General features: G+C 47.5%; 1 protein-coding gene across 3 annotated transcripts in view; it reads right to left on the bottom strand.

The window, feature by feature from the left end:
- The window catches only part of LOC138662983 (oocyte zinc finger protein XlCOF8.4-like), an 80,303-nt gene that overhangs the window by 29,646 nt on the left and 35,436 nt on the right, over nucleotides 1–15,221 (bottom strand). For all 3 annotated transcript variants that reach the window (XM_069749012.1, XM_069749013.1, XM_069749014.1), the window contains exons 2-5: nucleotides 8,219–8,368; nucleotides 7,910–8,089; nucleotides 7,706–7,829; nucleotides 7,525–7,622 (exon numbers count right to left, since the gene is read on the bottom strand). In XM_069749012.1, coding sequence (XP_069605113.1) covers nucleotides 7,525–7,622; nucleotides 7,706–7,829; nucleotides 7,910–8,089; nucleotides 8,219–8,368 — 552 coding nt within the window. The remainder of the gene's footprint in view (nucleotides 1–7,524; nucleotides 7,623–7,705; nucleotides 7,830–7,909; nucleotides 8,090–8,218; nucleotides 8,369–15,221) is intronic.

The raw sequence follows: 15,221 nt of genomic DNA, 5'->3' as shown, positions 1-15,221 counted from the left end.
GAGAGGCGAGGGCAATGATGGGGCTGACGGGGAGAGGGCAACAATTGGGATGGAGGGGGAGGAGGAAATGATGGGTGTGGTGGAATGGGCAATGATGGGGGTGGGAGGAGGCAATGATGTAGGTGGAAATTGGAATGGGCAATGATGGTGGTGGGGGGAGAATGCAATGATGGTGGTGGGGGGAGAATGCAATGATGGTGGGGAGGAGGAAATCATGGAAGGGTGGAAAGGGCAATAATGAGGGGGGAGGAAATGATAGAGGTGGTAGAATGGACAAGGATGGTGGTGGTGGAAAGCACACTGATTATATTGGAGGGGGAGAAAATGATGGAGGTGGTAGAATGGGCAAGTATGGTGATGGCGGCGGAAAGGACAATGATGATGGTGGTGGAAAGGGCAAAGATGGGGATGGTGGGGGAAGAGAAAATGATGGATATGGTGGAAAAGGCAAAGGAGGAAAGGATGGATGTGGTGGGGGAGAAAGCAATTATAGTGGTGGTGGAGAAGGCAATGATGGAGGTATTGAAGAGAGCAATGATGGGGTGGGGTAGAGGAAAATAATGGGCATATATGAGGAAACAGTACTGGGGAATTGGGGGCATGTATGAGGAAACAGTACAGGAGAATGGGGGGCATATCTGAGAAAACAGTACAGGAGAATGGGGGGCATATCTGAGGGAACAGTATGGGGGATGGGTGCAGACAGTATGAGGAGTGAATGGGGGAATGTATGCAGACACAGTATGAGTAGCGATGTGAAACATGTATGTGGACAGAGTACGGGGAGTGAGGGTGATGGGATGTGTGCAGACACAGTATAGGGAGTCAGGTGAGCAGGCAGTATAGAAAGTGAGGGGTAAATATATGAGGAGACAGTTTGGTGAACAGGAGGGATGTGAGACGAGACAGTATGAGGAGGGAGGGGAATAGAGTGAGGAGACAGTATGGGAGAGAAAAGTGAGTGGGCACAGAATAGAAACTGAGTAGTGGGGGCGTAGCATGGGGGGACAGTGTAAGGGCACAGTCAGGAGCGGACAGTATACTAAGGAGGGGGAATGTGATGTGAGTACAGTATAAATACTGGGCCCTATAGGGGGGACACAGTGTGAGAGGACAGTGTGAAGAGGGGGCCAGTATAGAAAGGAGAGGTTAGTGTGAAGAGCATGTACGATAAGAGGGACAATGTGGGGTCATATTTTATGCAGACAATATAGTGAGTGGCAATTTTTCATTCAGGAGAATTATAATGACACTTCTATCTTTAAGGGCGTCATGTGGAGATTTTCTGCAAAAGAGCGGAGACGGACGTCTGCAGAGATGAATTGTGGATGAGAAAACTCATCATGGGGTCTGGACAAGATGAAGAAAAGCAGAACGGTTCCAGAGACAACGTCATCTATAAGGTACCTGGATGTAAATGTTATTTGTGATACTGACTCTCATGTTTTTATTTATGTTAGGAGCATTAAAGGGGATGTCCAGGTTTGTGATGAGTCTGCAGTCATTCTTTGTGACTGCAGACTTCTGACTTCTCACAGTGCGCCCTGCACGCTGTCAGGATTCTTTCGTGCTGGCGATTTACATACATGCGGTCACGTGCTGACTAGACATGTGTGGTCTCACTCAATGAAAATGAACTGAGTGAGGCCAGGCTTGTCTAGTTGGAATGTAGTCAGAAGTATACAAATCACATACTTGTGCTGACATGACTGTCCACCGGCAAGGGAGAATCCTAAAAGTGTGCAGTGCATTAGTTGTGAGAATTCAGAAGCTGCGATGTCAGGATTCAGCTCTGCAGGTTCCAGTACTCATCATTGGACACTTCACTCATATGTGATTATCATACTTATGGTCCTGTGACAATGAGCTTCTCTTCCGCTTCTCTCAGTTTTTCACTGAATATTGAGAGCATTAGGGAGAGGAGCTCGTCGGTACATGACTAAGTGTGCAAATCGCATATGTCAAAATGAATTCTTGCCCCGGGTGCCAGAAACCCTAGATACGCCTCTGGGCAGTGCCATTGAAGGATTTAACAGCACAGACTACACAGTGGTGGAGCAGGGAGAGGTAAGTATTACAAGTGGTAGAGTGCTGTTCGAGCTGGGGGGGAACACTCTCGTGGGCGGCGGTACTGGCACAGGGCCCCTCAAATTACGACGGTGTGTCTGACGTTGGTTGTGCACCACCGCCATTAGAGACACTCATAAAACCATAAAACCCCTCTGTCCAATGCCACTTTGGATTTGTGCACCTCTAACACCTCTGCCATGTTGCCCCTACAGCTCGTGTGAGAACCATCACCGCCGCTGTGTGCTGGGAATGCCTGAACCAAACGGTCTACAAGAGTTGCTTGTTTGGTAGCCAATATTTGCACAAAGTTCTCATGTGGCATGATATTTTGTAATTTTCCTTTGTATCGTGGATCCAGGAGGCAGGCCAACTAGTAATTGTCATCGGTCATCATTTTGATAATGCGGGGGTCCCTTTTTAGGATACGCAAGGCATACTCTGCCATGTGGGCCAATGTTCCAGGTGTCAATTCACTGCTTGTGCTTGGTTGAGGAGCACTTTCTTGCAAATCATCATCACTTGTGGCCCGCAAAAACCCTGTACCTGACCTTGCAACGCCACCAGTTTCTATTGCCCCCTGAGAAGCATCCTCCTCCCATAAATATTCATCCCCATCATCCACCTCCTCCTCCTCTTTGTCCGCCACCTTGTCCAGGAGACTTCCCTGAGCAGACAATGGCTGACTGTCATGAAGGCTTCCCTCCTCCTCGGCTGCAGACGCCTGCTCCTTAATGTGTGTCAAACTTTGCATCAGCAGACGCATTAGTGGGATGCTTATGCTTATGATGGCGTCATCTGCACTTACCAGCCATGTGCATTCCTCAAAACACTGAAGGACTTGACAAAGGTCTTGGAGCTTCGACCACTGCACACCAGACAACTCCATGTCTGCCATCCAACTGCCTGCCCGTGTATGTGTATCCTCCCACAAATAAATGACAGCACACCTCTGTTCGCACAGCCTCTGAACCATGTGCAGTGTGGAGTTCCACCTTGTTGCAACGTCGATTATTAGGTGGTGCTGGGGAAGATTCAGCAATTGCTGATGGTTCAGCATACGGCTGGAGTGTACGGGCGACCGGCGGATGTGCGAGCAAAGTCTTCACACCTTCAGGAGCAGGGCTGGTAACTCCGGATAACTTTTCAGGAAGCACTGCACCACCAGGTTCAAGGTGTGAGTCAGGCAAGGAATGTGTTTCAGTTCTGAAAGGGCTATGGCAGCCATAAAATTCCTTCCTTTATCACTGACTACCTTGCCTGCCTCAAGATGTACACTGCCCAGCCATGACTGAGTTTCTTGCTGCAAGTACTCGGCCAGTACTTCCGCGGTGTGTCTGTTGTCGCCCAAACACTTCATTTGTAGCACAGCCTGCTGACACTTACCACTAGCTGTTCCATAATGGGACACCTCGTGTGCAACACTGGCAGCTGCGGATGGAGTGGTCATGCGACTGCGCTCAGTGGGCGAGCTTTCACTTCTGGAGGAGGAGGAAGAGCAGGAGGTGTGGCAAATGCTTACAGCCAACTGTTTACTAGACCATGGGCTAGGCAGAACTGTCCCACTATTGCTGTCCCCTGTGGACCCTGCATCCTTATTAACCCAGTGCGCCGTGATGAACACGTAACGTCCCTGGCCATGCCTACTGGTCCATGCATCTGTTGTCAGGTGCATCTTTCTACTGACTGATTGCCTCAGTGCATGGACAATGCGGTCTTTGACATGCTGGTGGAGGGCTGGGATGGCTTTTCTTGCAAAGAAGTGTCGACTGGGTAGGTCATAGCATGGCACTGCGTAGGCCATCAGGGCTTTGAAAGCTTTGCTTTCAACCAAACGGTAGGGCATCATCTCTAACGAGATTAGTCTAGCGATGTGGGTGTTCAAACCCTTTGTACGTGGATGACAGGATGAGTACTTTCTTTTCCTAACGAGAGTCTCTTGTAGGGTGAGCTGGACTGGAGAGCTGCATATGGTGGAACTAGCGGGGGTGGTGGTGGACATGGCAGATTGAGAGAGGGAGAGAGTGTTTCCTACCAAGAACCTTGTGATTCCCTGACTGCTTTGGCCTTGCGACGATACCGCCACATTTGCTGCTCGTGGTGTCCTAACCGGTTGGCTTAAAATGAGGGAAGCAATGTAGCGTTGCTGACTACCTTCATTCTGAGCAGGTGCACCAACGGTACGGAACGTTTGGTAATTAGTCCAGGCTTGCAAGTGCATGCTGTTTAAATGTCTAAGCATGCACATTGTATTTAAATTTTGGTGATTCTTCCCTAAAGGTCTTTGAGCATTTCTTACAGATAACTTTGCACTGATCATTCGGACCTTGATAAAAAAAATTCCCACACTGCACTCTTCCTACTATTATTATTATTATTATACATTTTTATAGCGCCATTTATTCCATGGCGCTTTACATGTGAATACGAGGCAGATATAGACAAATACATTAAACACTACTATGGAATACCTTTTCAGGCATTGCACGCTGTGCTACTTTCACCGGATGGCCACGCTGTTCTAAAACTGTTTTTGGTTTTGACAAACGTTTTTGGCCAGATACGGGCCTGCCAGATGAAAACTGTTGCGATGTAGACGGCTGCTGCGGATCATCCTCCTCCGCTTCTGAGCTACTGGCAGCAGCACCCTCTTCCCCCAATGGCTGCCAATCTGAGTCAACAACTGGGTCATCTATCACCTCCTCTTCAATTTCATGTGCACCTTCCTCTGTGTCACTGTGTAAGGTGTAATAGCGTTCGGGACGGGCAGCATAGTCTCATCAGGGTCAGATTCTGGCTCAGTACACTGCGAGGGCAATGTAGTGATCTGAGTCAATGGAACAGCATAATAATCTAGCTGTGGCTGTGCATCTGTGCACTCCATGTCCGATTCATCTTGTAATGTGCTTTTAACAATTTTTCCTCTTTAACCCAGGCACGGTATGTGTAAAGAGCTCCATGGAGTAAACTGTAGTGTCGCCTGCCGCATCCTTCACTTTTGGTTTGGGTGAAGGACACAAGGAAGCGACTTGTTCTTGACCGGGAGCATCCACTGATGACTCGCTGCTTTTATATTTCGAACTTTCAGAAGAGGAGGCGAAAGAGCGAGAGGCTGAGTCAGCAAGGAAAGCCAAAACTTTTTCCTGCTGCTCCGGCTTTAAAAGCTGTTTTCCTACTCCCAGATAAGGGAGCCTTCGAGGCCTTGTGTAGCCAGACGATGATGCTGGCTCAACACCTCGAGCCTTTGGTGCTATTTTGCTTTTCCCACTACCACCAGATGCTCCACCACCACCATCAGTACCAGCTGGCAACGACCGCCCACGGCCTCTTCCACCAGACTTCCTCATTTTTGGAAAAACCTAACCAAAATAACAACCGTTATATGGTACTGTGAAACAAGGTAGAAGGTCTATATAAACTTGTTGAGAATTTAAATCTCCCTTTTTTTGGGGGGGAGACTGCACCAAAACTCAGGCACAGTGTATTACACTACACAATGTAAGTGGCAGAACATGGCTGGAAGATATACGACAAACAGAACTGACGTAGATCCACTTAGTGCCAATTTAAATCTCCCTTTTTTGGGGGGAGACTGCAACAAAACTCAGGCCCAGTGTATTACACTACACAATGTAAGTGGCAGAACGTGGCTGGAAGATGTATGACAAACTAACAGAACTGTGACGTAGATCCACTTAGTACCAATTTAAATCGCCCTTTTTTGGGGGGGAGACTGCAATAAAACTCATAAACATAAGGATGAATGACCTCGGGGAGATCAAAACATCCAACACCGTGGAGACACCATCACGTGTTTCTCAACGCAGTGCTCCAGAACACTGCCCGGATCCCTTATGGGAAATATGCAAATGCATGTAGAAAAGCTGCGGAGACACCATCACATGTTTCTCAATGCAAGCAATAAATAGCCAGGTCTTTCACCGGGAAGGAGCAACCACGGGAAGGGCAGCATCCAAAAAGGAAAACCACCTATGCCAAAACATGGTATCCATCCACAGACAGCTGTTTCGGGGTATTTGCCCCTCATCAGTCTGGAGTAGGAAACTGGCTATTAGAAGCAGTGCCTAGTAAAAGGACTATAAACATAAGGATGAATGACCTCGGGGAGATCAAAACATCCAACACCGCGGAGACACCATCACGTGTTTCTCAACGCAGTGATTCAGAACACTGCCCCCATCCATTATGGGAAATGTGCAAATGCATGTAGAAAAGCCGCGGAGACACCATCACGTGTTTCTCAACGCAAGCAATAAATAGCCAGGTCTTTCACCAGGAAGGAACTACCACGGGAAGGGCAGCATCCAAAAAGGAAAACCACCTATGCCAAAACATGGTATCCATCCACAGACAGCTGTTTCGGGGTATTTGCCCCTCATCAGTGTGGAGTAGGAAACTGTCTATTAGGAGCAGTGCCTAGTAAAAGGACTATAAACATAAGTCCTTTTACTAGGCAAATGCCCCGAAACAGCTGTCTGTGGATGGATAACATGTTTTGGCATAGGTGGTTTTCCTTTTTGGATGCTGCCCTTCCCGTGGTTGTTCCTTCCCGGTGAAAGACCTGGCTATTTATTGCTTGCGTTGAGAAACATGTGATGGTGTCTCCGCGGCTTTTCTACATGCATTTGCAACAAAACTCAGACCCAGTGTATTACACTGCACAATGTAAGTGGCAGAATGTGGCTGGAAGATATATCAAAAAATACAAGGGCTGTAGTACAATTTGAATCTCCCTAAAATGATCTCAGGACAAGTATGGCAGCAATAAAAAGGACTGCTGCACACAAAAGAGTGTGGACAAAGAAACAAGAGAACTGTGCAGAAAGGAGCAACAGGATTTTTGCTTTTAAAAAAACAGTTGGTTTGCACAGCGGCGTACAAACAGCAATACAGCTATCAGTGAGCCTTATAAGGCAGCCTAATAAGCTACAGAGCTGATGCACAGAAATCTTGCCTCCACTGTCCCTGCAAAGAAAAGGTGGTGTTGGACAGAGGAAATCGTTACAGCACAAGCAGTTTTGGGGTTAATCTTCCCTCCCTAACTATATCCCTGCTTCTCACAAAGCTGCAGCAACCTCTCCCTATGCTAAGATCGGCAAAAGTAAGATGGCGGTCGGTGGGAACGCACCTTTATAGCCCCTGTGACACCGCAGAAAGCAAGCCAATCACTGCCATGCCCTTCTCTAAGATGGTGGAGACCGAGACCTATGTTATCATGCTGCCCACACTCTGCATCCTCCTTCATTGGATGAAAAATGGCGTTGAAAACATCATACGAAACGTGACTTTGGCGCGCTGATCGCCGACCTCATGGCCGATCCCACACTAGGATCGGTTTGGGTTTCACGAAACCCAACTTTGCTGAAAGTCCGCGATTTTTCAATTCATCCGATCCGTTTCGCTCAACCCTACTCCTGACACCTTCTCTCCGTCTACCTGATGATCCTGAGGAGCATTGGGATCTTCTTGGTTACAGTCCTGTGGAAGAAGAGGACGGGGACATCTCTCTGGTGTTGTCCTCTTACGGGATAGATCTGGAGGAAACACATACAGGGAGTGAATTCATTCTTTACATACAGATAATTATAGGCTATATGTATTTAGTCCTGTCTATTACCTGGAGATGTGAGGGGCCGGGGAACCTCCATTATGACGTTCTTGTACAGATCTCTGTGTCCTTCTAAATACTCCCACTCCTCCATGGAGAAATAGACAGCGACATCCTGACACCTTATAGGAACCTGACACATACAATGATACCGTCATCCCCCGATCCCTTCATAGTGTTACTGTATAATGTCCCAGCATTCCCAGCAGTCACCTCTCCAGTCAGCAGCTCAATCATCTTGTAGATGAGTTCTAGGATCTTCTGGTCGTTGATGTCCTCATGGATCAGGGGGTGAGGTGGAGACCCCGTGATTGGGCTCAGGGGTCTTCCCCATCCCTCAGACACAGGGTCCTGACAACGATCACTAGAGGTCTTCTTCACCACTGTGTAATCCTGGTAATGGAGAGACACATTAATAAATCTCACTACAGACATTTCCGGAGACCTCACCTCTCCAGTTCTGTCCATCTGTTATTCTCATAGATAAGAATGATGTAATGTGACGTCATCAGAATCTCTCACCTCTCCAGTAAGCCGGAAGAGGATCTCTAGGGTGAGGTGTAATATCCTCTCCGCCATCTTGTCTCTGCCCACATCCATCTTTGATGGGTAAATCAGGAAAATTCTCTTTTGTAGAAGATCTTCACTGAGAGGATCCGATATTGTAGAGACCTGAATGAGAAGATGAGCCGATGTAACATCATAAGAATCCTGTGTAATAATACAATTACTGGAGGTAATAAGGGAAACATATGAGGAGATTTATTATTTTACAGTATTTAGTTTCCTTCTTTACATCTACTAATAAATCCTATATATTTAGGCCACAGACAACAAGCAGTTTCCTCCTCGGAGTCGGCAGCTGAATACGTTTCTCCTAGACTCATCTTCCATAACGCTAATTCTCGTCTCATTTACCGACCCTGGAATCAGCATTAGCAATACTGCAGGATATTCATTTCACGCGACATGAGAAATAACTACTTCATGATGAGGACGACATCTTCATCTTCTACTACGGCTCTAGAGACAGATTTGGCCAGAGTCGGTCACTGACTCCATCACCACCGGCCTCTATATGAAGGTTTCCCGTCTTCCCAGCACTGTAATCTTCTATCACGTTAGATCTCAGCTCTGACAGAGTTTGGCTGAATGCCCCCCGCCCCCAAGTACTGGATAGTATGGGGCGGCCTAGTTATTACGATACTTACATGCCTAATAATGGGGTCTGGGCTGCAATGTATGAAGGTCTATTAGGCCAGAGGCAGCGTCCAATAAGTTACCTTTTACCGCCCCCATACACATTAGACTAAAGTTCCATGAAATCACTGATTTCGGGGGTTTGGGCGACTATATAATGTATTTGGGGGCCTCCCGACAGATGATGTCAGGGCAGAGAAGGATCTGACATCCTGTATTTCAGAGGATAATCCGTTTGTTCTTCCTGTAGATAATCCTCCTCTAGAGGAGTCTGGAGGCGACTCTCTCATACAGACCCCAGGAAAGCTGGAATATTTGTGTGTATGGGGGAGTCGGGAGAGATGGCCGTCTGCCAAATGACCGTTCAGCCAACTCTTATCTCATGTGTATGGGGCCGTTAGTATTACACTGACAGCAGTGATGATACACGGCACTACAGTAGTACAGGGCATCACCGGAGCCATCAGAGGCTTGTATGGTGTATGATCGCACTGATCAGAGGGGGTTAACAAGGGGTTAAAGTGAAAAACATCCTAGTTTCAGCAACAAGAAATATCCATCACTATATGGGAAGCAGAGTCACTGCACAATGTTAGTTAAGTCTCGTCCACAACTACTTTATTATACTCTATTATCCTGTACAGAGTGGAGGAGATAGAAATCACAGGTCCGACAGCAACAGCTGGAATTGGGCCCTCCGACGGAAAGAAAAAAAATAAAAATATATATATACATAAAGCTGAGGTGTGTGTGTGTGTGTGTGTGTGTGTCTAACCACGCCCATTCCACATAGCTAGCAACCAATCACTAAATATCTTTCATTTCACCAAAGCTATTTAAAAGACGCTGAACTGTGATTGGTTGCTATGAGCAGCAGTTTTCCCACTCCACAACACCTCAGCAGACACTGACCGGGTGGGAGAAATCTAGCATCTCTGGGAACATAAGCTCCAGCCATTGTCTGCCCCCCAGAAAGGAGCAGAGAGCACATGACAGAAATGAATCCCCCTCCTCTATTACTGCCGCGCTCTATTGTTACCGGCGTAGAAAATCGCATCATCAGCGGCCGCACACAGAGCCGCACTGCCAGGTTACATAACAGCACATCTCCAGGAACTCCCTGCTCAGCGCCACCCAGCTCGAGACTATGGGATGGAGGATGTGTGATGGGTATATGGGCACGGGACTATGGGATGGAGGATGTGTGATGGGTATATGGGCACTGGACTATGGGATGGAGGATGTGTGATGGGTATATGGGCACGGGACTATGGGATGGAGGATGTGTGATGGGTATATGGGCACGGGACTATGGGATGGAGGATGTGTGATGGGTATATGGGCACTGGACTATGGGATGCAGGATATGTATGATGGGTATATGGGCACGGGGCTATGGGATGGAGGATGTGTGATGGGTATATGGGCACTGGACTATGGGATGGAGGATGTGTGATGGGTATATGAGCACTGGACTATGGGATGGAGGATGTGTGATGGGTATATGGGCACTGGACTATGGGATGGAGGATGTGTGATGGGTATATGAGCACTGGACTATGGGATGGAGGATGTGTGATGGGTATATGAGCACTGGACTATGGGATGGAGGATGTGTGATGGGTATATGGGCACTGGACTATGGGATGGAGGATGTGTGATGGGTATATGGGCACTGGACTATGGGATGGAGGATGTGTGATGGGTATATGGGCACTGGACTATGGGATGGAGGATGTGTGATGGGTATATTGGCACGGGACTATGGGATGGAGGATGTGTGATGGGTATATGGGCACTGGACTATGGGATGGAGGATGTGTGATGGGTATATGGGCACTGGACTATGGGATAGAGGATATGTATGATGGGTATATGGGCACTGGACTATGGGATGGAGGATATGTATGATGGGTATATGGACAAGGGACTATGGAATGGAGGATATGTATGATGGGTATATGGACACAGGACTATGGGATGGAGGATATGTATGATGGGTATATGGGCACGGGACTATGGGATGGAGGATATGTATGATGGGTATATGGCATTGGACAATGGGATGGAGGATGTGTATGATTGGTATATGGAAACTGGACTATGGGGTGGAGGATATGTATGATGGGTATATGGGCACTAGACTATGGGATGGAGGATGTGTGATGGGTATATGGGCACTGGACTATGGGATGGAGGATGTGTGATGGTATATGGGCACTGGGCTATGGGATGGAGGATATGTATGATGGGTATATAGGCACTGGACTATGGGATGCAGGATGTGTGATGATCTCCAGCTTCGACTACTTCAACATCCTTTTCTGTGGCCCCCTCCTCTATTACTGCCATGCTCTATTGTTACCGGCGTAGAAAATCGCATCATCAGCGGCCGCACACAGAGCCGCACTGCCAGGTTACATAACAGCACATCTCCAGGAACTCCCTGCTCAGTGCCACCCAGCTCGGGACTATGGGATGGAGGATGTGTGATGGGTATATGGGCACGGGACTATGGGATGGAGGATCTGTGATGGGTATATGGGCACGGGACTATGAGATGGAGGATGTGTGATGGGTATATGGGCACTGGACTATGGGATGGAGGATGTGTGATGGGTATATGAGCACTGGACTATGGGATAGAGGATATGTATGATGGGTATATGGGCACTGGACTATGGGATGGAGGATATGTATGATGGGCATATGGACAAGGGACTATGGAATGGAGGATGTGTGATGGGTATATGGGCACGGGACTATGGGATGGAGGATATGTATGATGGGTATATGGCATTGGACAATGGGATGGAGGATGTGTATGATGGGTATATGGAAACTGGACTATGGGATGGAGGATGTGTGATGGGTATATGGGCACTGGACTATGGGATGGAGCATAATCATAATTTGTTATAACGAACCACAGTTAGTTACTATGCCCGGGCAATTCCAGGCTCTTCAGCTAATATATATATATATATATATATATATATATATATATATATATATACATATATACATATATATATATATATATATATATATATATATATATATACATATATATTTCGCATAGTCATATCTCCCAACACTGCAGGTTGCATGCTGTCGTTGTAGGCCCAGACCAGATGTTATGGAGATGAATGAGGGAGACCAAAGTTCAAAAATAGACTTTCCTTTACTTAACAAGAACTTGATGAGAAGAATATACATCAGATAGCAGGCACAACACTTTATGAATGCTTCTTCTGCATTGTGCAGAGTCAGGAACTTTCCGGTTACATGTGGCAGTACATAACTTTTGTTATAAGCCACAATAGTGCAGCAAACCTGAGCTAATGACCTCCTCCTGCTCTTTGTCTCCACTATGCTCCCTGCCTGGAATCTGAATTCTTACTGCCATTATATGTTTGCTTACCTTCAGGACGTACTATCTGATGTCTCCCTCCTGGCACACAACACCCTATCAATTCTGGAGCACTGGAATCATATAAACCAAAGGTTTGTACTTCTCACTTTCTATCTGACTCATCACAAGGAAATTGATCTCCTGTGTGCCCATGTAGCTCAGTATGAGGTCTCCACACAGTATGACGGCCCCACAGCACCTCACACAGTATTATGGCTAGAGATGAGACAATATTTCAGTGTTCGGTTTAGTTCACTGTTGCCGAATTTGCAATATTTGCCGATTTAATAGTTGATTAAAACGCTGAATACCGCCGAACATGCACAGCACAAAAGCTGGTGATTCCCAAGATGTGTGACAGCGTAGTAATCACCGGCGTAGCGCTTCTGATCAGCGGTAAAATCATCCCTGCCGGTCAGAGAACCACGGTTCCCACCCTGTCAGAAGACAGCGTGATCACTCATCTGTGACCGGAGGTAAAAAGTTTACTGGTGTCAGCTTATGGGACTACAGCTCCCATCATCAGACACCTACAGCAGCTAATAACAGTGAGAGCCGGAGCGGCTGATGGGTGTATTCATCAGCCGCTACTGTGCTGTAAATAAATAAGGCCTCTTTCACACTTCCGTTTTTTGACATCCATCGCAATCCATCGTTTTGGGCAAAAAACAGATCCTGAGGGGCGTGGCTTTGTAGTGGAGCAGGAAAGACGTGCCTGGCTGGAGCTCTGATTACCCTGAACCATAACCCGCAGCTATATTACCCAGAGAGTTCTGGTACTGGTATCGCTGGGCTCCCCTGGGCACCTGGAGGCATCCGGCTTCTGAGGAGGTCGGTATCACGGCCGCAGCTGGATTTAATTCAGAGATACCTTGGTGGAGAGCAGTGTCTGCATGAGGCGGCAGCCATTTTCTAACAGTGCACCTGGAAGGAGAGGGACTCGGAGTGCTGGTACTTGGCTCTGGACGGACTAGCTGGAAATCCTGGAGGTATGAGAGGGGGAATGTGCAGTGTGTGCCCTGAGTGCCCTGAGAGACGGGGACCCTTGCTCCCTCATTAACTACATAAACACTGGCCGGCTCCCAGCGTCTGCATTAGTCTGCATTATTGTCTGTGCTCCTCCCCTCTGCTCCCTCAGCCTGCACTGAGGATAAACCTGCTAGAGATCCAACTTATCTTTCACCCTGCTGAGTTTCTGTTGTCTCCTATCGCTGGGGCTACTGTTATCTCTCATTACGCTGCAGAGAGGAAGGGAGTGCATTGAACAGAGATACTGTATACTGTATGCTGGACTCTTTTGGTTCTCAGCCTTGCTTCCCTGACCCTCCTCTCCCCTGGGGTCATAATTGCAACAATTTACTGACTTTACAGTGCACTGTTTTGCTGAGCCTGCAGGCTCCATAGCTACATTGAGCTATACAAGTATACTCTGGCACGCTAGGCTAATTCTGTCTGCATTCCACTAAAGTGTCATATACAGTGGGATAAAGAGGGTGCCCTAGAAGAAAGACGTTTGGTGACACCTAGTGCTCAATCTAAGAACTGGTGATACATTCTATAATACACAAAAAAGACTCAGCTGGTCACCAACCGTCTTCACTGATACAATAGCGACACCTAGTGTCCATGTTGAGCTCTAATTCCGTGCACATTATGAGGATTACTTTAAAAATCATCCTCTCGGCTATATACCATCATACCAACCCTCCCATCGCAGTCTCCACCCCAAATAAGCCCAGCTTATAATACACCTTAAGACTTTTGTAATGCCTTAAAGTGCCCCCCCTATATCCGCTAGGGGTCGCTCTGCAATATGCCCTCCTACTGACCCTCTTTCCTTGAACGGGATAAGCACCACGGAGGCCCTTTCCTACTCAACTCGCCCTCATGCCTAAAGCACGCAGAGCCAGCTCAAAACAACCCAGCAACAGATTTGCCGCTTTAACAGATCTGGACGGCGATATGTCTTCTGGCCCCTTCTCCCAGTCAGAATCCTCTAACTCGTCTATACCTGAGGGTGCGGACTCTGAAATGATTCCAGCTTTAACAACCAAGACCCCTAATACCTCAACCTCAGATCAATCTGCCTTACTATCACAGTTTCAATCAATTTTACACTCAGAATTACTCAAAATGTCAGAAAAATTGACCAAGGATTTAACCAAGGAGATCAGAGAACTCGGTTCCCGTACCTCTGACCTGGAGGACAAAATGGACGCTACCCACACAACCCTTGCTACTCACGAGAAAGACATCGAGATGCTACACGACGAAATTCACACCCTCAACAACAGACTGGAGGATTTCGAAAATCGAGCCCGCAGGTGCAACATCAGAATCAGGGGCATACCCGAAACAATCACCGATCTCCAGTCCACGGCGACGGCTCTCTTTCAAGAACTAATACCAGGAATCCCTATAGAGCGCCTAGAAATGGACCGAATTCATAGAGCCCTGAGCAAACGCAAACCGGAAGGTCCACCAAGGGATATCATCCTTAAATTACATCATTACAAAACCAAGGAACAGCTCTTACAGGCAGCAAGAAATTCGTCACCGCTGGTATTCCAAGGCCACTCATATGAACTGTTCTCCGACTTGGCCCCTACTACCATCGCCAAAAGACGTGCTATGAAACCATACCTGGAGGTCCTACGCTCCAACAACATCAAGTACCGCTGGGGCTTCCCATTTAAACTGATCTTCTCTCATCTCGATATGGTCCATACAGTTCTCTCCCCTGAAGGAGCGAGCCGTTGCTTGTCTAAACTACAACTCATGGACCTCCCATCATCCCCCCCACCTTCTTCCTCGAGGCCCCAACCTGCGACCCTCCGTCCCAGACCACGTGATCCTCCGGCTCCCCCATGACGTGCTGGATATCCACTAACTTTAGTTCGTGCCTATACT

Source organism: Ranitomeya imitator, chromosome 2 (genome assembly GCF_032444005.1).
Source record: "Ranitomeya imitator isolate aRanImi1 chromosome 2, aRanImi1.pri, whole genome shotgun sequence".
In the NCBI taxonomy this organism is placed as follows: domain Eukaryota; kingdom Metazoa; phylum Chordata; class Amphibia; order Anura; family Dendrobatidae; genus Ranitomeya; species Ranitomeya imitator.
This window is presented reverse-complemented; position numbering and strand designations above follow the sequence as displayed.